General features: G+C 34.0%; 1 protein-coding gene across 2 annotated transcripts; it reads left to right on the top strand.

Annotated features, from left to right (window-relative positions):
• The first annotated feature begins 16023 nt into the window (after positions 1 to 16023).
• Positions 16024 to 23777, top strand: LOC125213925 (uncharacterized). Of its 2 annotated transcripts, none has more exons than XM_048114722.2 (20): positions 16024 to 16290; positions 16574 to 17944; positions 18042 to 18107; positions 18185 to 18386; positions 19092 to 19170; positions 19316 to 19438; positions 19517 to 19579; positions 19686 to 19767; positions 19851 to 19910; positions 20019 to 20071; positions 20151 to 20317; positions 20421 to 20589; positions 21064 to 21121; positions 21241 to 21297; positions 21378 to 21623; positions 22079 to 22140; positions 22236 to 22292; positions 22381 to 22474; positions 22903 to 23043; positions 23224 to 23777. In XM_048114722.2, exons 2-20 carry the CDS (start codon positions 16658 to 16660, stop codon positions 23299 to 23301), a joined length of 3144 nt encoding a protein of 1047 aa, XP_047970679.1. In that variant the 5' UTR covers positions 16024 to 16290; positions 16574 to 16657; the 3' UTR covers positions 23302 to 23777. The 2 variants fall into 2 exon arrangements, with proteins under 2 accessions (XP_047970679.1, XP_047970678.1); XM_048114721.2 differs by having other exon boundaries at positions 18039 to 18107.
• The last annotated feature ends 123 nt before the right edge of the window (positions 23778 to 23900 follow it).

Below are 23900 nucleotides of genomic sequence, written 5' to 3'. Positions count from 1 at the left end.
TATAGAAATTAATAATTGTTCATCTAATTGCACTACGCGACAAACAAGTTTTCATGAACAAACGTGAATTTTTTGCTTTTCTCGGCATTTCCTTTTCGAATTTCGTTTATGAAGAAAAAAAACATTGATTACATCTCTCATTTCTGAAGTTTGATCACAAGAAAACTAAAATCGTTGATTAAATTAAAGCTGAAATTAAGATCAATTCCGATCGTAGATCCAATTGTGAGATAACGCTGCGATTGTATCAGAAATTCAGAAACGGATTGGGGAAAAAAAACGAAAACGATGAATCAACAAAGGAGCAAAAACAAATCTACACTAGCAGCATTTCAGAAACTGAATCACGATAACTCTGCGCTATTACTGACATTAATTAATCTGAAGCTCACATTTATCACTATCATCGAAGATCTAATTCCAAAACAGCAGAGAATCGGAGCAAAATTAACAAAAACAGAGACGAAGAAGAAGAACGGAACTAGCAACTAATTTATTTCATACTCGCGGCGGAGGAGGAGTGAGATCGATCGACGGATCATCCTCGGCTGGAGCGATCGGAGGCCTGCATTTCCTCCGCCGGCTTCGGAGGCGGATGCGGCGGGAGGTGAACTCCTCCGCTCTTCTCCGGCGGAGGATGCGGAGGCTGAGCGGCGGGAGGCGGAGGAGCGATCTCGTCGGGGAGAGGAGCGGTGAGGTTGTCAGGAATGACGAAAACGCCCTGCGAGGGGCGGCGCTGGTGGCGGTTTGCTCTCTGCGACATCTCCTTTTTGAAGAAGGGCGAAATGTGGAGAGGAAAAAGGAAGAAGAGACTGTTGCTTTGCTTTGGAAGTTTGGGAAATGTGGTGGAGAGATGTGGTGAAGGTTGGGTTAATTTATAGGGGAGAGGTGAAGTCAAAGATTATGCATTCACATTGGGATTATGTTGCATTAATTTAATCATTTTTTGCTAATCCATATGAATCATTTGGGATTTGGGGATTAAGGGTGATTAGGTGTTGTTAGGCTTTGAGTTAGTTGGATTTCAATTTTCATAGTTATTGGTACATTTATAATTCTGGTGAAATTAAAAATTAAAATTAATATTTGCCGTACTTTATTAAATAAATTGCATTAGAGATCATTCTATCATTGTTCTTTATTTTCTCATTTCTCTCTCCTATTATGTGTTTTAAAATAAAATTAATTTAAATATCTCATTATCACCTTTTTTATAATCTCAAAATTGTTATTTTAAAAAACAGTTCAAAATTTTATAATGTGAGATGATAGAAATATATATATATAGAGAGAGAGAGAGAGAAATGACATGCTACATACCTTATGTGAGCTCCTTACGTGAGTATCGCTCTCGTTTGAAGCACGTTTAGTGTTGTTCGTTTCGATCTATATATTTCGTTTGATTCTAATATATAAAATTTTTAATTTTACAAAATTCATAAAAATCAAAGCTCAATTTGCTCGTTTTCTCTATAGTTTCAAATAAATTAATAAAGTAACAAATCATGCTTTGATTTTTATGAATTTTATGAAATTAAAAATTTTAATAATATTTTTTTATATATTAGAATCAAATAAAATATATAAATCGAAACGAACAATGCTAAATGTGCTTCAAACGAGAGCGGTGCTCACATAAGGTGTGTAGCATATCATTGAAACAAAATACATACGCGTGAAATTATAAAAATAAAAATAAATTAATTAAATGATTTAACTTTATATGTTCCCAAATATTATAAAATGTAGAACTGAATTTATTATTTTAAGTATAAAATTAAACATGTTGTTGCAATGGATAAATATGAATTAACTTTTTAGCATAAAATAAAATTAACTAAAGGAGAATATGAGCAGATAATAGAGAAATAAAATTTTCATTTAAGCCTAAAAGTAAATATAGATTATTGTTTCAATGGATAAATATAAATTAACTTTTTAGCATAAAATAGCGTTATTAATTACGAGAAGACAAGAGAAAATAAGAGAAAATTGATGAAAATAAATAAATAGTCAAATTTGCTCTTGATGCTTAAAAAAGCAAAAATAAAAAGAAATGGTCCAAAAAAGTACTCACTTTGAATGATTTAAAATTCTAATCTAAATACCTTTGGAGCAATTCATTTCTTTATAATTCAAACGTAATTGAATTTTTTTTAGAATTCTATTTTAAACTTTTATTCTCGTACTTATTTATATAGACCATGTCTTGAGAAATTATACAAAAATCATGTCACGGAAACAAAAAAATTATTCCTTTTACGAGAAGAGTGATACGTATTTAATTAGGTTATGAATTGATACAGCATTTTTTATTGTATTTTAAAGCTACGTTCAATTATATTTTGATTTTTATCGAGCATGTTGTGGGTAATTTGGAAGTCACATTTTTAAATTTTACATAGAAAAGATACTTAATTGCTTGTAAATAATGAAATTGCAAGAATTCGATTGAGAACTTCCACGCTGGAAATATAATTGAAAGAACTCTAGAAGGCCCTATGGCATTTGGAAATATAATTAAAATTGGAAAAGCTTTTTTAGGAAAATGAAAATAGGTACTAGTATATTATTACCCCCTTCACCTAATTTTTATTTTTGCTCTTCCTTTTGGATCGTTATATACTATGGCAATTTTTTTTTAACACTTATATAATTCAAGGTATAGTTATAACAGTCGAACCACAAATATATAAGATATGTACTATTAAAGTCTCCATCAACTTTTTTGGCCAGGCCCTAAATAATCACAATAGTTAGACCACAAATTTGAAATGACCTATACTGTGTATGATTTCATCGCTTTCTTTTTAGTTCACTATTTATTAATGTAGTCTCATTTTCAAAAACAAAAAATAGAAAATTAAAATTCAATAACGATCGATATCATATGGACATGTGGTGCGACAAGATTTGCCTTTGTTATACAGTCCAGATGTCTCGACAGTGCACACAAGTGGCTTATACTCGGTCTGCAGCCACCTTACTGGCTCACTCTCATGTAACGATCCTCTCTTAATCGCACATCAAGTTCAGTCTAATTTTTCAGTGTCGTTGTGAGTGTTCTCACATTGCTTATCCCTTAGAATCACTTTCGTCATTTTCAACTCATTTATATAATCGTGTTAAAATTTTCGTTAAAATTTTCAACTGTATTTGTTTGTGTGGCTTACAAAAAATGTGTGCTTGCGTGTGAGATTAAGAGAGAATATATTACATGGATATAATATGCATTATTTATATTATGTCAGTTTTCCTAAAACTTTGGGAACACTCGCTGCCTCGCACACTTTGAGGACAGTCAATGGCTAAGATAATCATTTTTATTTACAAGTAGCAAAATATCTTTTATCTTTTTTTATTTATTTTACTCTTTTGGTTGTAGTCTTGTGGATATGGCTACTAGTGGCTAATTTCACGTTTTAATTGAAGATCCATGGTTTCACAATTAAATTACTTGGTTGATTTAAATTGTTTACAATAATTAGTTGCATTTGTTTATTCTAAAATTTATTTCCATTGAAATCGATAACTTCAAATTGTTGCATAATTAGCAATAAAAAAAACAGATAATAACTTCATTGTCCGCGCCTATTTAAACACCCAAAATCGAGATCATTGAAATTACACTTTTTTTTTAAGTTAAACGCAGGTAGAGCCTGAAAACAAATAAACTACCGAATATAAAAAACGCCTATTCTATTATGCAACAGCCACCTACGGAGCTCCATAGGGACTGTTTCTAACACATGCATTCCTCTATAAAACCTATAAACATAATGTGACATAATATAAATTATGTAAATTAATATACAGAGTATATCATAACTGAATTATGAATAATAAAAAACAAAAGTACATAATTCAACTAAACAATGTAAATATATAATTAAAAATGAAAAATCCATGACAAAAAAGTAAAAATAATGAAAAAAATAATTTGGGGGTATTGTAACACTTACCCCGAGCCTTTGAGAGAAATCATGCTTAGAAGGATCGCCCCCAACACGTGATCTTTTTGTCATGTCCCGTTGAGATGTAAAAACAAATCGTGTTGTTGATGCTCTGATGCTCTTATACCACAAATCTATATAATGCATTTGCTATCTTTTAAGAGATAAATAGTGCATTTCTTTAAGTACTATACTAATGTGTTATCTTTTAAGAGATAAATAGTGCATTTCTTTAAGTACTATACTAATGTGTGACATGATTATATGTTTTAATAATGCCATTCAAATTCATAAAATCCTTATACCATTTGTAAATTATTCCAAATCGCTATGGGTTTATTGTAAAAGCCTTATAAGATGAACTACCACAAGGATTAAGGTGTTTGCATGAATTGGGTAGAGAATAGTAAAAGCCTAACATATTCATAATTCTAATGGTAATAGAAAACCAATTTCTACACGTTTGCTAATATATTCAAACACTCCCACCAAACTAAATTAACTACTCAATACTATTGAAAATCTAAACAAGACAATATACATTTTTAGGCACACTCGCTTGCCTCAAAATATCACTGTACGCGCATACAGCCCATGACCCCCACTTGGCTACTGTGGGTGGAGGATGCGGGGCGTAGTCAAGGGGATGATGAATCAAGGAATATTTTGGCAGAGAGAAGATTAATGCGATGTACGCACCAAAATTTTCGTCTTTTTCCATACTGAACTATTAATTGAATATATATGAGCGATGTTCATAAATTGAAATCAAAACTCAATAGTATTAATTGACATACATTAGTAGTAAAATTTTTACTATACGATGATTCTTGATCTATTGGACCATCATTTTTCATGTATCAATCACACACTATTGAGTCTATAATCCCAAGCATATAATGAACTAATATAAATTTAAAAATAACAATACTCTAAATATCTTACTTATAAATTACTAATAAAAATATCATCAATGTAGAGTCCGACCTATCGAAACAATACAACATTATCCACAGGTGCATTGATATAAATAGTGATGGGTTAGGTAAGGTAGATTTCCCAACAACATGTACCATGAATTTGTCCTTCAATTGATGTTCATACATGCCTCTCTAAATACTATATGAATCTTTTTGTAAATTAGAAAAAGCCATTTAATGCATAATTGAATCTAAATATATCTAAAAACTTGGAGAATCGAGTGTCAATATTATATCCAACATGTCAATATTATTTTAAAAATATGTAGGCAGTTGACTTACTCATAATTAATATATATGGTATGATAGAGATAGAGTAAAATGTCCCACAAGATACATAATAATTTATGAGAAATAAATTTTGAGATAGTGATTTATAAGAGGGGCAGCATTTTTGAAGCATGTATGTAAATTATAAAATTATGGTAGACATGTGATATGGTTGTAAATTGTCTAATTCTCAACTATGAATTATTGTAATCATGCATTAAATAATGCACTAACTCACATGCACTTGATGGGTGTAGGCAAATTACTTATATGTATTTGTATCAGTTTTTATATATAATTTGAATTTGACTTTGATTTAATTTTGAAGTGCAATGTACTTCAATTTAGTTGACTTTTGATAGAATTTGATTTTAGTATTTTTATATTAGTTTTAAAAAGAATAATGTACTATGTTGGAGACTGATTAATTGTATACTTTTTAAGTTTTAACCAACCTTTTAAATTAAAAACTTTTTTGGGTTGTAAAGAACAAACAATTGAGTCCCCATGGGCCATATTTGTCTGGTCCGATTTGACTAAATATATTCATACGTGTATGGTTTATTTTTAAGTTGTTTGTTTTATTATAAAGAAAAATGAAATTTTATATAAAGATCCTCGAGTGATAACGATGTGACACGAAAATAAATAGACAAATAATTAACCCATTTAATATTATTGCCGTAAAGTAATTCCTTCATATTGTATTGTATATATATGATGTCTGCCTTTTGTAGCTCAACCGTAAATTAATTATATTTATATACATGGAAATTTATTAGGAATTACTTTGCATGGGTTTTTTATTTTATACCTATATCATATATTGATTTATTCATACACATATTTATATAATTATATAATTTATATTACTTAGTTGATATATATGGAATATGAATTCTAACTACCACTGGATTCAAAATTTAACTTCACATGCATACACAGATACATTTAATAAACGTTACGTTATTCTGTACCTCCTATTTTATCCTATTAATAATTGTAAGAGTCCGCTCGAAAAGGCAAATTTATAATTAATGAATATTAAATGTGACCCTTCTAAGAGTAATATTATTGGACAAGTATCAAAATTCAAAACATTCATCTACATGACTACATGTACCTAGCTAGACCTATAATTGTATTTATAATAACATAAATATTATTTAATAATTCCTTCTTCTGTATCAAATTAGAGACTCCAGTTTATTTAAACATCTAAGGTGCAGCTTGATAAAAAATAGTTATGTAACAAAATAATTTATCTTATAAACTCCCAAATTTGTGCAAGTTCTTTAGAAAATAACAGTACATACAGTAGACCTAAACAAGATCAGAAAAAAAAGAATAAATTAATTATTGATTATTGTTCTTATCCATATAGAATTATAAATTTTTTAAAATACAAAGAATAATAAATTCATTATTGATTTATTGATCTTATCCCTATAATAATTATAATTGTCTATTTTCAGTTGCAAATCAAACTTCGATCATTGAAAATTGAATTGGTCACGGTTGGCCCAATACAATGGCCCAATAACCTAATTCTAACCGTCTAGTACTGTACTATAATATTCTTCTTAATTATCTTAGGGAACATTTGTTAAAAATAATTATTTATAAATGAAATGATTACTTGTATTATTAAAATTATCGTTATCATACTAGTATTTGACTGAACCATCATTAAAATATACACGGTGTATGCAATCAAACGTATAATGGTATAAGTATATTCAGTGGCGGACGCAGGATTTAGACTTTGGGAGGTCCAAATTACTATTATCAGTTACGGAGTACTTTTTAATATTTACATCATCGCAAATAGTTGTAACATGAGTCGTAAGAAGGTTGTCAGATATACTATAAATAATAGTGAATGATAAATAATGAGTCGTAAGAAGGTTGTCAGATATACTATAAATAATAGTGAATGATAAATAATAAAAGGTCGATGACAGTATCTAAAAATGTATATAATAATCAAAATTTTTAAAATGATTTATCTTAAATTATACTAGTGATAAATTACAATAACTATTGCAAAGTGTGCAATTTGGAACTAATAGCATTGAAAGTGTTAACAAATTTTTTTTATCACAAAATGCGTCTATTTGGAAAAAGGAAGTGTTAACAAAGTCAAAAACTGTGTAAATGGTATATGCATAGATTAAAGTATTAAACTGTATATATATATATATATAGGGTCTCGTTAGGTTGAGATTTATCAATCTAATTGAGAATTGAGATGCAATCTCAGCCACTCATTCAGAATATTTGTGATATGTCAACAGTATATAGTTTAGGTCAACAGAGGGGCATAATTGTAATTTTATTTATTTTATTTATTTATTTATATTATTTTATTTTTAGTTTATTTTTTTAAATTTTTTTAAATCTTTTTTTCGTTTTTTTTTATTTTTTATTTTTAAAATTTTTTTTTCAACTACATATACAATTCATGTCAACTACACATCAAATGTCAACAACTTTATTCAATAAATACTATTTGACATGAATTGTACATGTAGTTGACATTATATTGTGTAGTTAACATGAATTGTATATGTAGTTGACATGGATTGTAAACATAGTTGACATTATATGTGTGTAGTTGACATGAATTGTGTGTGTGGTTGACATTATATGTGTGTAGTTGACATGAATTGTATATGTAGTTCAAAAATAAAAATTTAAAAAATTAAAAAAAATTAAAAAAAATTAAAAAATAAAAAAAAAGTAAAAAAAAATTTAAAATTTTTTTTTAAAAAAATAAAATTAAAAATTAAAAAAAAATATTTATTGAATAAAATTTACCATGATATTACCATTCTGCCCTTTCATAATTAATTAATCTAAAGATATTTTCCATGTGGAAAAATTTGGACCACTCATTTAATAAAAATGAGTGGCTGATATTGCATCTCATTTCTCAATTAGCATAAAAAATCTCAATTGATCACAATCATATATATATATAGAGAGAGAGAGAGAGATGTGATCATATCATAACCCCCAAATCATATAATAACTCTATAACCAAATCTGGACCACACATATTTGATAATCTTGTGGTTGAGATTCAAACTTAGATTTACTTCATAAAAAAGGCACAGAGGGGTAAAAATGTAATTTCTTCATTTAATTTCTGAATTTTACTCCAAACGCGCGATTCACTGTTTCATTCTGTTTGAACTCAATTCTCTCACCTTCATCTTCATCTTCACAATTAACAGATCGATTCTCTCATCTTCATCTTCCATATTTCTCGCCTATTTTATTTCAACATCTCTAGATTTTCTTCGATTTGTTCATTATTCCGTAGTCTCCAGATTTTGTTTCCATAAATGTGAACGGGAAGATGTTTTCAATTTTGCGTTCTTATTTTCATTGATTACCTCTTCAATTGCTGTGAAAACTTGCTTCGATGGAATCTGTAGCAAATAACGAAGGTAACAATCATTATCTATTGTTTAGCTTATTGATTGTGTTCATATTCATGTATCGAATTTGATTTTAGATTAATATTAGTTGTCGATTGGTTTATGTTTCTGATGTACTGAAATTCTTATTTGATTATATTATGTATTGTCGATTATGTGTTAAAATGATACGTTTGGCTTATAAATGTTAGGTTTACTGCATAACATGATAGTTTTGTCGGATAAAATGATATTATGATAAAATGATACTATGCTAAAATGATAAAATGATACTTTTACTGATTTGTAGGTATGTACATTCCTGTTTGTGATGATGCTTTGAAGCCAATGATTGGTATGAAATTCAATACATTAGTAGAAGCAGTTGGTTTCTATGAACATTATGCTCGTTCAGTTGGTTTTGGCATTCGTAAAATGGGTAACAAATCAGTTCAAGATATTACTAAGTGGCAGTATTTGGCTTGCAGCAGACAAGGCTCTAAGAATTTTATACCTGGTCATGCATCCCAATCAACTGAAGTGTCTTTTAAGAAGCGTAGGTGTCGGTCATTTAGGTGTGAATGTCTTGCTAAACTCAATTTGAGATATTTTTCAGATGGCAAAAGCAGAGGATATGAGGTTTATCAGTTTGTTGAGTATCATAATCACTTAATGGTTGCGGATGAGCATATGCATTTTATGATGGCCAATCGCAATTTGGATCCTATCCATCGGAGGTTTATGGAGGATTGTGGTAGGTGTAATATTGGTCCCACTCTCACATTCAAACTTTTGAAGGAGATAATGGGTAGACCTGAAAATGTTGGATGTGATATTATTGATATTAGAAATGGTTATCGTGATATTATGTCCAATATTGATGGTTCAGATGCTCAAATGATTTTTGATTATATGCGTTCTCAAAAGAAATCATCTGATGCCTTCTATTATGAAATCAGCTGCTAATGTTCTATGTTCATCATCATCATTATCACGAATGTTCTTTCCTAATAAACAAAAGATTTCAGTGTGTTAAACAGTTTATGTCATTATATAAAGTCAAAGTATCATTTTATCCCATGAAACTATCATTTTATCAAGGGCAATTATCATTTTATCTTCTGAAACTATCATTTTCTAAATTTCAATGAGTTCAAAAAAGCAGAGAGGGCATAACTTGTCACTTGAGTAGAACAAAACACTATTCACAAAGTATCATTTTATCATTTTCAGAAACTATCATTTTATGCACCCAAAGTATCATTTTATCAAGAAAAAGGCACAATTTCTACATTTAAACAGATCAACCAAACACATAGCAACACACACACTCACACAAAAACACAGAGACACACACAACAACACACACAAACACAGCAGCAGTAGCATCAGGACACACACACACACAAACATAAAGTATCATTTTATCCTATGAAACTATCATTTTATAATGTAAATTATCATTTTATCCCATGAAACTATCATTTTATAATGTAAAACCATTATTTTATCAAGGGCAATCATCATTTTATCTTCTGAAACTATCATTTTCTAAATTTCAATGAGTTCAAAAAAGCAGAGAGGGCATAACTTGTCACTTGAGTAGAACAAAACACTATTCACAAAGTATCATTTTATCATTTTCAGAAACTATCATTTTATGCACCCAAAGTATCATTTTATCAAGCAAAAGCACAATTTCTACATTTAAACAGATCATGCAAACACATAGCAACACACACACAGCAAAACACACATAAACAAAGCAAAACACACACACAAACACAGAAAAACACACACCAGCAGCATACACAGCAAAATGTAAATCTAAATATATAGATTGTTCTCAATATTGTTATGCATGAACGATATTGTATAAATATAAGAAATATCTACACTAAAAAACTACAGAATCTAAAAAAAATCGAGAAAATCTCCAGCAAAATGATAAATCGAGCAAAATCAAAAGTGAAATAAGTAATAAACTTCATCCAACCTTTCTTCGATGATGCTTGAGCGTTTTCCTTCGACATATTCCAGAATCGGATGATTTTTCCTTCGATTCGAAGGCTTTGAAACGCGATTCAGAGGGTTTGATTGTGAGAGAAATTGAATGCAGGGTTTGAGTGTGAGAGAAATTGAATGGAGCGTTTGAGTCAAGTTTCCTTCTTTCCCACCAAATTTTAGAACGAAATGACAATTTTGCCCTTAATATATCCGAAAATGATAGTTTTATTTGATAAAATGATAGTTTTGTTAAATTAAATCTTGACCACATATTTTAAAAATGTGTGGTGGAGATTTAGTTATATGGTTATCACACAAATTGGGGTTATCATTATAATGCACCCCTATATATATATATATATATAGGGGTGCACTAGGGTGCCACCATAGATAGGATAACACCATGCCACCAATATAGTCCGTTAGATCTCGTTTATGGACGCCTAGGATTAAGTTTCGTGAAAAAACACGGGTTTGCAGTCTACTATATTAGATATTGCAGTCTACTATATTAGATATTGCAGTCGTGGTAAACTGCAATATTGTTGTGGTAAGACTGCAATATTCAATGAACAGCACTGCAATCTGGTAACGTAAAATTAAAAATTGCCTATTTTACCCCTCTGTATTTTTACACGTGGCAGCATGACAAGCACACGATTTTCAGATCCAATGGCCTAAAATGGTGGTATGGTGTTATAATAAAGAGGGTTGTCATCTTAGTACATCCCTATATATATATATATATATATATATATATATATATATAGGTTTGTGTTAAAATGACAACACCTCTTAAGGTAACACCATACCACCAATCCTAGCCAATCATTTGTACATATGGACGAATAATCAGCTGCCATGTGGCAATTATAAAAATTGCTCAAGGGTAAATTTTCGCGGACTGCAATATCCAATACGCTAGACTGCAATTTTTCCCGCCTGCAATATCCAATACGCTGGATTGCAGTCTAGTGTATTGGATATTGCAGTCTAGCGTTTATAATATTGCAGTCTAGCGTGGTGTCACAGTGTCATTTTAAGAGTGTTGTCATTTTAACGCACCCATATATATATATATATATATATATATATTTAATGTTAAAAAAGTTGGGGGTTACATGGGACCCATGCCCCATGTAGGTCCGCCAGTGAGTATAATTATATTCCCGTATGAATAAATAGACGACAAATGATATGTTACATATCTTATGTGAGCACCATCTGTGAATACTATGCTCGTTTTTCATACAATTAGTATTGTTTATTTTGTTTTATATGTTTAATTTGATTCTAATACATTAAAAAATTATCATTGAAATTTTAATTTTATAATTTTAATAAAAATCAAAGCTTGATTTGTCATTTTATTTATTTATTTGAAGTTATAAAAAAAACTAACAAATTGAGCTTGGATTTTTATGAAATGTAGTGCTTCCTATAGATTAAAAATATCACTGATATTTTCTAATATATTAGAATCAAACTAAATGTATAATATAGAATAAAAAACGCTAATCATGCAATAAATGAGTATGGTGCTCACGGATGGTGTGTACATAAGGTATGTATCATATTATTTTTCTATGTAGACATACATACGTGGTGTGGTTTGGAGATCAAGGTTGCAATTTAGCTTAATAAAACTGATTAAGTCATGTGACAAACGAAATAAGAAAATTCATTTCAAAAGACTAATATTCGATATCACAGTTGTTCTTTTAGCCATGCCACCACTTTGAGTTGCTTGTTGATCATGATTGGTTCCTTTGTCTGGACACCATTTCGTGGGCCACTACGCTGGTTTTGTGGGCCACCACTTTGAGTCAACTAGCTCTGAGATGCTCACATGGCCATGTTGGTTCTTTAGCATGGCTACCACTTTGAGTTGCTTGTTGGTCATCAAGGGTTTCTTTAGTTCCTTTGTCTTGCCATTTTTTTTGTGGACCATTAGATTAAGCTGCTAAATGCCTTGCACTGCCATGTGTTAAAGAATAAATTAACCAATAATTTTAAACGTGGAAATGTTTTGGACATACTTATATACTCTCTCCATTCCATAAAAATATGCGCATTTTCTATTTTTGTCCGTCCAATAAAAATATGTGTACTCAATTTTTGAAAAATTATCTCAATTTATTAACTATATACATCAACTTATTTACGATTTATACCACCATTAAACACTACTAATAATGTGAGTTTCGCTAGTCATTAACACTGTTTTAACTATCATTCTCCTCATTTTTCTTACCTTACCAAATTTGTCTTAATTTTCATGTCATATCAATTGCACGTAATTTTATGGAGAAGTATAAAAATATACTCAATAGTAGTTACAGACTAACAATGGACATTGATGATTTGAGTATTGAGAAGCAAAATAAATTTGGAAGCAATACGCACAAACTTTACTTAGTAAACTGAATTATGAATCGGGACGCAATACAACTTCAAAATTCAATTATTCCCTCCTTCTCATTTAAAATCTCCATCTTTCTTTTTAAATTTGTCCCAAGATGTTCACTTTTTATATTAGAAAATAAATTATTTATTTTCTCTCCTTATTGAAATATTCAATCACCTTTTTCCACCAAAAATATTGTGCCATTCAAGAATGTGGACATTTTAAATGAGACGAATGGAGTATCTTTTTATTATAGCTGTATTAAATTTTAACCTATTTATATCTTTTTTAATTTAGAGTATTACCCCATTCGTTTTCGTATAGTTGAGTCATTTTTTCATTTTGAGAGGTTCTCATAGTTAAGTCATTTTTATACTAAAGTAATATTATCACTCTTACTTATCCTCACTTTATTAACTTTATATTTTATTCTCTTTATTTTTTATTTGTCTTATTTTTTTTTATCTATTTACGTGGCACAATAAACATCACTTTTTAAAATTGTATGCAGAAAAGTTATGCCTCAGCTATGAGTGAATGAATGAGTAATTTTTCAGTGGAGATCACCTACAACTTTTTCTACTCTACCCCTCACAAACATAAGAGCATCCGCAGCGGTTGAAGGAATTGCGTCCGTCCGTCCGTGCCGCTGAGTAGGCGCTGCTCTTAGCGAAGAGCACGTCTGTGCCGCTGAGCAGCCCTACGTGGCATCTTCCTATGCCGTTGGCAAATTCGATTTTTTATTATTTTTTTTAAATTCAAAATTTATTTTAAAAAATGTTTTTAAATAAAAATAAATATTTTCCCACTTCCCAAAAAATTATATCCGTTTTCTACCCACTTTTAATTTATTTTTCAAATTTTTTTTCCCCAAAATTCACATTTTCATCTATAAATACCCCCATTTCAACACAAAAAAATCACATTCTCATCTATTCTATCATCTACATTCTCTCATCTTTTTTCTCATATTCTCTCATCTAAATTCCCACCACACTACACAATGTCTGGCTCCGGCGACCACCCCTCCGGCAATCGCGGTTGGAACTACGATTGGTTCGACTCCGACGCATTCCCTAGTCCGGAAACGCAATTTACGGCCCCTCCTCAAACCCAAGGTTCGCAAGCTCCGGGTGGCTACCGTCCTTACCCAGTGCACGACCAAAACGCCTCCGGATTCGGGTGGGCACCCGAACCCGGTTCAGGAGGGAGCAACAGCTCTACTCCTACTTCTATTCCCCTACTTCTCCTGTTCGTGGCACCCGCACCCCGTACACTCCGGGTGAGATGATGGAGATGTTCAATGCCTACTTGGCAGTCTTCGAAGATCCAAAAGTTGGCACGAACTAAACCGGGGAAACGTATTGGTGGCGCATCACTCGTCTTTACAATGAAACCCGGCCGGGGGGAACCATCTATCACAATGATAGTATGGTGCGCAATTGCATGTTCAGATGCAACGAGGCAATCAGTAAGTTCTAGGGGTATCACCTCCAGTAAGAGCGGTCGGCGGGGAGTGGCACGAGCGAGCTCGGCATCATTACTACCGCCTTGGCGACCTACCAACGCATGGAGTTCAAAGCGTTCAAATACCTCGATTGTTGGCAGGAGGGGCGCCTACATCCGAAGTATAGGGGCGGCATAGTAGCATCCTCTTCCAGCAAACGATCGAGGTCTGTAGCCCTATCCGACGGCGCATCCGATGATGTGGCTACCCAACTTGCCAGAACTAACTTGGGTAGCCCCGACGCTGGCCCGAGCAGTTCCCGCCGGCCGCAAGGAAAGAATAAGGCGACGACCACCCGCCGCCGCGCCTCGACTCCATCCACCCCCGCCCCCACTCCCTTTGTGTCTCCTCCACCCCCGAACAACACGTTGTGGACCCTCTTGGGTCAACTCTATTTGAACGATACGTCTAAGATGACTCCGGATCAATTTGCAACACATGAGCAAATGATCCGGGGTCTCAAGAGGCAATTGGAGTTAGAGGACTAGTCTTCCATGTGTGTAATTTTTAATTTGTAGGATTTTAATTATGTATTTTTTTATTTTCTAGGATTTTAATTATGTATTTTTATTTTTTAAGATTTTAATTATGTAATTTTTATTTTTTTCAGATTTTAATTATGTAATTTTAAATTTTTAATGCAATTTAATATTGTGAAAATATTTTTATTTAAATTGAATAATAGAATGGTGGGATCCTTGAGCTTGTCCTTAGCTAAGAGCACGGATATGGGTGTTGTGTTCTTAGCTAAGGACAAGAAGTAAAAGTGGATCCGAACCTACTTCCGTGTTCTTAGCTAAGAATGCGGATGAAAAATGCTCAAAGAAATTGGTGCACACATCATATTTTATGTGCGAGAGGTGGAGTAGGAAAAGTTGCCGGTGAACTCTAGATTAAAATTAAATCAAAATTGGAAACAACGGATTAAATCAAAATTGGAGAGAAAACCGGACACGGAACTCTAGATTGGATCACGTAAGCAACCACGTGGCGCGTGGAAACACAAAGCGTGGCCCCCATCGGATTTTTTGGTTGTGGTCATTATAATAGTAAATTTTTATTTTAGCACTTTATTGAATAAATTGTTTAACTAATGCTATTATACCCCACTACATGGAAATAGGTATGATTTCGAGAAAGGAGAATACAAAATTAGTGATATATATCCTGTTTAATTTTATCATTTCAGTATGCCCGTAATTAAAAATTTTATTTTTCATAATTGAAATTCACAGTCCATTATAATAAATCTATATTTCATATGAAATCAATATACAAACTTCATATTCTACACCTTTTTCCTATAGTTTTTGTATTAAACTAGAGTATAATATAACAAATTAAATCGTGCCCTCAAATTTCTCTCATCTCCCACTACTTTTCCACTCTCATCAATTCTTAAATGACAAGTAATAACTTATTTTCCATATATAAAAAATAAATAATAAATTATCAACTTCAACTGCTTCTACTAAAATCTGTAAATCCATACCGCCAATCCAACTTTTCAGTTTTCTCAAAAATAACAGAAAATTTCACAACCAATACCCAAAACCCTAACATTTCTCCTCCTTCCTTCCATTGTAGATCTGTGATTTCTCGACTATTATGCTCATAGTGACGTTCTACAATTGGAGTTTCGGATTGGACAATTGACGCAGCCACCAGATCTGTCGGAGTTTCCTATTTTCGATGACTGATTGAATTTCACTTCCATTTCCCGCTTTATTGGATTAAAAAGGTCCGTTTACATGCGTATGTTGCTTTAAACTCACTTCACAATTTGCAATTTCGGAGATTATATCGATTGAGCTGGGTGTATGGATTTGACGGACGTTGGATTACGTAATGAATGCGTAGTTATTAATATTTGTGTTATTGAGTGGATTTGGAGCTGAATTTGATTGGTATTTTTCGAATACCGTCAAATTTGATAGTTTGTGCTTTTAATTTCTTTTTTGTTCACACCGTTGCGGTCTGTCTTTTGTTGTTGTTTTTTTCATAAATTTGAATTGGTGATGCAGACTGCGCTACTGAGTTTTTAGAGTTGTGGATGGGAGAGAGGGGAGTGGAGCTTGGATGGTTGTTGTTTTGTTAATGCGATTGAAATGAACAGTAGATTGAGGACTGATTCAGAGAACGGGCAGCATCCGGCAGGGGATGGTGCTGAAGGCAAGTCAAGAGTGGAGGGAGAAGCAAATGAATCGTTCAGTGATACTAGGGTGATGCCTTGTGTGGCTGCTGAGTTTATGGATGGTGAAAGTGAGTCTGTGTTTTATGACGTTCAGGTAACTGAAGGGGTGATCGACGAGACTGAATTAGCGTGTTCTGTTGACGTGTTGTCAAATAACAGTGAATTAGTTTATGAAAGCCACGCGAAGAATGGCGCTCAGACAAAATCATGCTCTGAAATTCAGCTGAGAGAATCTGTGAATTATGCTGCATTTGGACCTTCTGCAGGGGTTCGTGCAAATGATGTTTTAAGTAGTGCAGAGCTAGAACCCTCTGTGGAATATCATAATAGTGAAATATTGAAGGAGCATTGCATGAAAGACGTGGCAAAGGAAGAACAGAACGCTGGAGATACGGAGACAAGGGGGGTACTGAATGACATCGTGATGGACCCTTGTGCAGTGAATCATGCAGTGGAACAGTTAGATGATGGTAAGGTTGAGCTGTATTCTAATAGCAATGAAGTGAAAGACGAACAAAATAATCCTGGTTTGGGGATACATCACAGCGATCGAGTGAAAGAACCAACCAATGATGATTTGCATTCTGAAGTTTCAGACCCCAATCCATCTCCAAAACAGGTTACCTCAAGCCTGACCATTAGCAGTCAACCTCTCGATGTGCTTGGTGGGGAACATGGTGGCTGTGGAGAGATTACATCAGCTTGTTCCTGGAATTCCTTCACTGATGGAAAGTTTTGTGAAGAAGAACACAGTAAGGGTAAACTGGAAGCAGTTTCTACAGCTCGTGTGGTTCTTGAAATTCCAAAGCATGTTAGACCCACTGGTATTAGAAAGATAACATTTAAATTCAGTAAACGGAAAGATGAGTGTGATACTGACCTATCTTCTAAGCCCTTGGCTGATGACAAATTTGATGAAGACCTTTATGATAATCAAATATCCGTGTCGACTGCTGATGGTTTATCTATGCATGGCTTTCGCAATGGCGACATGATTGCTTTAGAGAACTCAAAAGTGAAATCAAGCATGGTTGATGGAGAGTGTCTTCACCCTAGAAGTCCTTCTTCTTGTGCTCCCAACATGGAACTGAGGATGTCTAAGAAAATCATTCCAGATAGTTACCCTTCGAATGTTAAGAAGCTTTTGTGCACTGGAATACTGGAAGGAGCTAGAGTCAAGTATATTTCTATGTCTGGTGAGGTATGTAGTTGGTGTAGTTGTGCTTTGTTAGATTTGATGCTAATCTTCAGTTTTATTCCAGTGTGGCGTTAACTCTGTTTCTATTTATTGCTAGAAGGAGCTTCCTGGAATTATAAAAAGTGGTGGATTTTTGTGTGGTTGTTGCATCTGCAACTTCTCAAAAGTAAGTCATATTTGCAAGTTAAGTTGTTTCTCTTGATCAGTTGTTTTGTCTGTTCTAATTTTGCAAATTCGCTTTAGCATGTGGTGAGTGCATACGAGTTTGAACTTCACTCTGGTAGCAAGACAAGCCATCCAAATAATCACATATACTTGGAGAATGGGAAGCCGATTTACAGCATAATTGAAGAACTGAAAACTGTTCCTCTCAGTGCAGTAGATACAGTGATAAGAGCTGTTGCAGGTCCTTCTTTAAATGAGGAGTACTATCAGCTCTGGAAAGGTAAAATTCCAATGAAGTTTCCCTTTTCTATTTGAATATCACTGAAACAGACTGTTGTTCTTTACACGAGAAAGTTCATCTTATATTGCTTTTGAATGGTGCATACTTCAGAATTATAGGTCTTGAGTATTTCCAGGCAGTTTATCGCAAGTGCACCTACATTTCTCTCTTATATTTGATGGTTGACTGAATATGTCATCTAGTCTGGCATCTTAGTCCGCAACCAGTACACCTCTCATGCTTGATGACTAGATCTGGTTGGGGACCATTACTTTGGGGACAGTTGGGAATTGCACATATTAGGTTTCTTGTCTGGAGTAAGTGGAAGAGGTGATCATGAGTTACATGACAGTTATGAATGAGGGTTACAAATGTTTCAAAATGACTAAGACAAGCCATTTCTAACAACTTACCCATCCAAATCTCACCTGAGAAAATCTGTATTTTACTTATAGATTGTTCTCCTCCTATGTTATTATTTATCATCAGTCAAGCGATTTATATTTTAAATTGCTATAAAATAGAGGGGGGTGACAATCAATTAGTTGGTGGCATTCTCAGGCTTATGACACAACCACTTTTTCTTTAGTGCTTGCAAGACATAAAATGTGCGATCAAGGTTTTGGATGTGAAAGATGATAATTTATTGCAATTCCTCCCTGTCAATATTTAGTTTCTGATGTTTTGCATTCTAAAATTTTGCAGCAAGTCTCGTACGTGGACATGATGTAGCCTGTGGGGATAGCGCACACCAGTATTTAGGCATGTCACACTCCACCACCAGGTATGCGCGCTGCATATTTTTCAATAAAAATTCATAGAATCTTTTTTTATGTGTATGCACCTCTTTGAAGTAAGTTGTTGTGCTTATTGGATATTTTGATTTATCATTCATACTCTCACTCACACTGTAATGGGAAATTTTCCAGCTCTGCAAGACCATCTACTGAAGACATCACTTATCCGGATGCATATCTTTATTCTCGTTCAACACCCTTTAATCAGCAAGGCTATGTAGAGGCACTAGTTGAGCAGAAACGTCCAGTCAAGAAGTTTGTTCTATTTTTGCCGCCTCTTATTTCTCATATTAGCGCAATTTTATCAGGTGCTCAGTATCATTTTTTATGCAGGCCAAGACATTCTGGCTCTTTTTGGGGACATAAGAAGACAACAGAAGGTGGCAACAAAAAAAGGCAAGTTTGTTATTATCATACATCTTTCTAATTTTCTGTACACAGCTCTTTGTAGGTCTTGTCTGACGTCAAGGCCTTGGTCTGATGAGTGACTGATGTACAATAGGGACAATGATTTGCACAAATTGCTTTTTTTGCCGGATGGACTGCCAGATGGCACCAGTTTGGCTTATTACTCCAAAGGAAAGGTTGTATAGCACTTTCATTCAGATCTACTCATTTTTTCTGATTTCACCATATAACCTAAGACATTTTTTTTGTCTGTTTACAGAGGATTCTCGGGGGTTACAAGCAGGGAAATGGCATAGTCTGTGGTTGTTGTAACATTGAGGTAAGTCCATTTATCCGTGTATTTGGAATTTCTGTTTACTAGATGTGATCTGTTATAATATATCTAGCTCAAGAAACACATCACATGTATTCTTTTATTTAAAAACAGATTAGTCCCTCCCAATTCGAGGCTCATGCTGGATGGGCAGCTAAACGTCAACCGTGAGTTGCTTTTGAAAAATTAGAATGTATATTACACGTGCCATCGGGTGTCAGAAATATGATTTCTATTCTTTTACAGCTACCGTAATATCTATACGTCCTCTGGATTAACACTTCATGACATAGCCTTGATGCTCGCAAATGGCCAAAGTCTTCCATCTAGTGGAAGTGATGATATGTGTGCAGTATGCGGAGATGGAGGTGAACTTATTTTATGCAACGGATGCCCTCGAGCTTTTCATGCTGGTTCGTTTCTCCTTTTTCCCTTTTTTCAATTTCTTCATGTACTCAATTTGTGCTTGTGGGTTAGTTTCACGTTTTGTGATCCCTTTTATCGAAATTGTTGCAGATTGTTTAGGTTTACAGTGTCCCCCAGAAAATGATTGGCATTGTCCGCATTGCAAGGATAGACTTGGTTCTGGTAGAAAAGCTTCTGGGGAATCAAGACCAATTATCCTTAGACTAACGAGAGTGGTAAAGGCACCAGAATTCGAGCCCGGTGGCTGTGTGATCTGCAGGTTTATTGCGTTGGTTATATTCTATTTCTGTTTACTATAGCAAGTTCTTTGTCAGAATAGCTGTTTTAAGGAAGTAGCTTTTCTTCGCGGATTATCTTCCTCATATAACCTAGAAACCGAATTTGTAGTTTATTTACCGAGATTGCATTCAGATTCTTGCCATTTTCTGCTCCTGAGGACTCCCAACAAATAGGGAGAGATGTATAATTTTCTCAGCATCTTGTTAGTCATGGCAAAAACCAGTTGCTATTAGCATTCTTATCTGAAGTATCTATTCTAGATTAATCCATGTACTACTAAAAAAAAGTTCATTTTTCTAGTCTGATATCTCTCTTTAGCTGCAATTCCTGTAACCAACCACGTCATTCCACAACTTCGTATCTTAATACCTCCAATAGTTGTTCTGAAGTGCGTGTGCCTATCTAGGCAAATTTCTATAGTTCTATAAACTGATTCTTGTCTTCTGCTTTCTAGGTCACAGGACTTCAGTGCTGCAAAGTTTGATGACCGAACAGTGATAATATGTGATCAAGTATGACTTGATTCATCATCTTACTTTTGGACATCTATTCTGATATTTCTTGGTCATTTACTTTGTCTATGGCATATCCTTTTTATGTTTTATGACTCCATTTTTCTCTTGTTGTCTAGTGTGAGAGGGAATATCACGTTGGTTGTTTACGTGAGTCTGAGATGTGTGATCTGAAAGTAAGCATTTAAACTACTTTTCATCAAGGAGCTGTTTTTGACAGTTCGTTGTTAATGGATGCTCAAATATATGGTGGCAGGAACTACCTGAGGATAAATGGTTTTGTTGTGATGACTGCCATAAGATCTTTGAAGCACTGCGAAGTTCGGCTTCTGGGGAGCCCAAGTTAGTTCCAGCTGCAGTGTCATCTGCACTATATAAGAAGCATGCAAAAATTGGTTTGAATGGTATGTATATGAATGAAATCCAATGGTGCATTCTGAGTGGAAAAAGTCGAGCTCCGGGGCATCTAATGTTGCTCTCTCGAGCTGCAGCAATTTTTCGCGTAAGCTTTCCCATCTAACATTACAAGATGTTTTCCCTTATTTAGCTGATATGTGCACTGTGTTTGAAGTCAAATACTCATTACATCATCTTAACCATCTTTGCAACTTAATTGGCTACTTATTAAATATTTTATGCCAGGGTGCATCTGTGTGTTTTCCATAGTAACTTGAATATGTGAACAATTATACGTTTTCCATGTGTGACGATTGAATGGTTGAGGGCCAATAATACATTTTAGGTTAATTATTTCTAACAACAGTAGATATGTTTTGACCGGAAGAAGCCTCTTGTGTCAGTGCTTTTTAAAGCATTTAGCTAGCCAAAATATCGATGTCAGCCTAATACATATGAGGATTGAATTGACATATGTAAAGTATAGCAGGATGATAAACATTGTGTCGTGGTACATATTGCACACTGGTTTTATGCCTCAATCTGAATGTATTGTTGTAGGAATGCTTTGACCCCATCGTTGCAAAATCTGGTCGGGATCTTATCCCAGTTATGGTGTATGGGTAAGTTAAACTCTCCCATTTATATGTACCCGATTTTTTCTTGGTTAATGATGATCAGTCAATCCACCAATAATATTGTTTGCACATGTATGCAGGAGGAACATATCTGGGCAAGAGTTCAGTGGAATGTACTGTGTGGTTCTAATTGTAAAGTGAGTTGATGTTCTCAACTGCCTTGTAGTTTTTCGTCCTGCTATGTATACTACCCATGAAAGTTAACATATTCTTTGGTGCTTGCAGCTCCATTGTTGTATCAGCTGCTCTCGTCAGGATATTTGGAAAGGATGTTGCTGAACTTCCATTGGTAGCTACCGATAGAGAAAATCAAGGAAAAGTAAGTTTAGGCACACTCTTTTACTTGAAACGTGTGAAAGCAGAGGCCTTTTCTTTCTAATAGACAGGTCACTTGTCTCTTGCATTTTCTCGCATTTTGCTCAGAATTCATGTCCAGCATCAAACACATCCGTCATTCCATGTTTTGTTAATGAGCGTATAAGGGCCATTTTTCTTTTTTCTTTATTTTGGTCGGGTGAGGGTGATGGACCTTGTTTATGCACACTCTGGTAGCTTCTTGTATGTAGTGAAGGATTCCTGCTATAGTCAGTGTTTTTGTTTCCTTGTTGACTAAAAACAAAACAATAATTCGATTATCCAGGAATTCCGATTAAACTGCTGAAAGCTCCATTTTTTGTGACTAGGTTTTGTTTAATGTGATATTGTGATTGCTTCGACAGTGATATAACTATTGTCATTAAAATATAGGGATATTTTCAAGCGTTGTTCTCGTGCATCGAGATATTCCTGTCATCTATGACCGTGAAACACCTGGTACTCCCTGCGGCCGAGGAAGCTGAACCTATGTGGCTGAATAAGCTAGGCTTCACGAAAACGAGCCATGAGAAAGTAAGTCTCTTATCCATGGTGGTTACTTTAGTCACCAGTGTTGCATCTGTATTCTGTCACACTTCTGAAGAAAACTGACCTCAAGGCTCGAAACAGTTCCATGCATCTGTTAATCTCGAGTCGAATCTTGTAAAAGCACTACTTGATAAGGCTCTAATAAACTGAAATTTCCTTGAGCAGATGCTGAAGTACACGAGAGACTTTCAGCTAACAATTTTCAAGGGGACATCTTTACTAGAAAAGGAAGTACAGCCATAGTGAACACTCTCGAGAGATGTGTGGAGTGCAGCAGATGCTGATAATGAGCGAGTCTCACATCCCACGGTGGATATCTAGATGTGCCGCAGTCATCTGAAAGCACACGAATGCATGAGGCACTCCACCTACATGTAGAGGTAAGTTTTCGACAGGAGTGAGCTTTCACACTATAGCACCGCGGTCAGGTTTCTCAGGAGTTGGTATGTCTTTATCATATCGGGGGATGATACACCACGCTGCATCGTGCTGCCGTAGAGATATGCAGAATGTTGAAAGAATTTCCTCGAGCACGCTTCCCTTTTTTATCCGCATGCAGGAAAAGAATAGTTGGTTTTTGAAGGCCAAATACTTTGTTTCACTACATTTGTTTGTGCATTTCGAACGCTATACTTGTGTTGTGTTGGATTATAGTGATGCAATGTACATTTTCATACTACTATATATGTTTGTTCGATCGCTGAAGATTAACTTTTCCAGAGATTGACTTACTCCAAAATACAGCAAATTAATTGTTGAGAGGAAGGCAAAGACTAATATTTAATCTTACGTGAAATTGAATCTATTTAATTCATCAAACCGAACAGTACTAGCTTACGTTC

Source organism: Salvia hispanica, chromosome 3 (genome assembly GCF_029641045.1).
Source record: "Salvia hispanica isolate PSC_SH4W2 chromosome 3, Shi_PSC_v1, whole genome shotgun sequence".
Taxonomy (NCBI): domain Eukaryota; kingdom Viridiplantae; phylum Streptophyta; class Magnoliopsida; order Lamiales; family Lamiaceae; genus Salvia; species Salvia hispanica.
The sequence above is the reverse complement of the archived record's forward strand: the minus strand, read 5'-3'. Positions and strand labels throughout refer to the sequence as shown.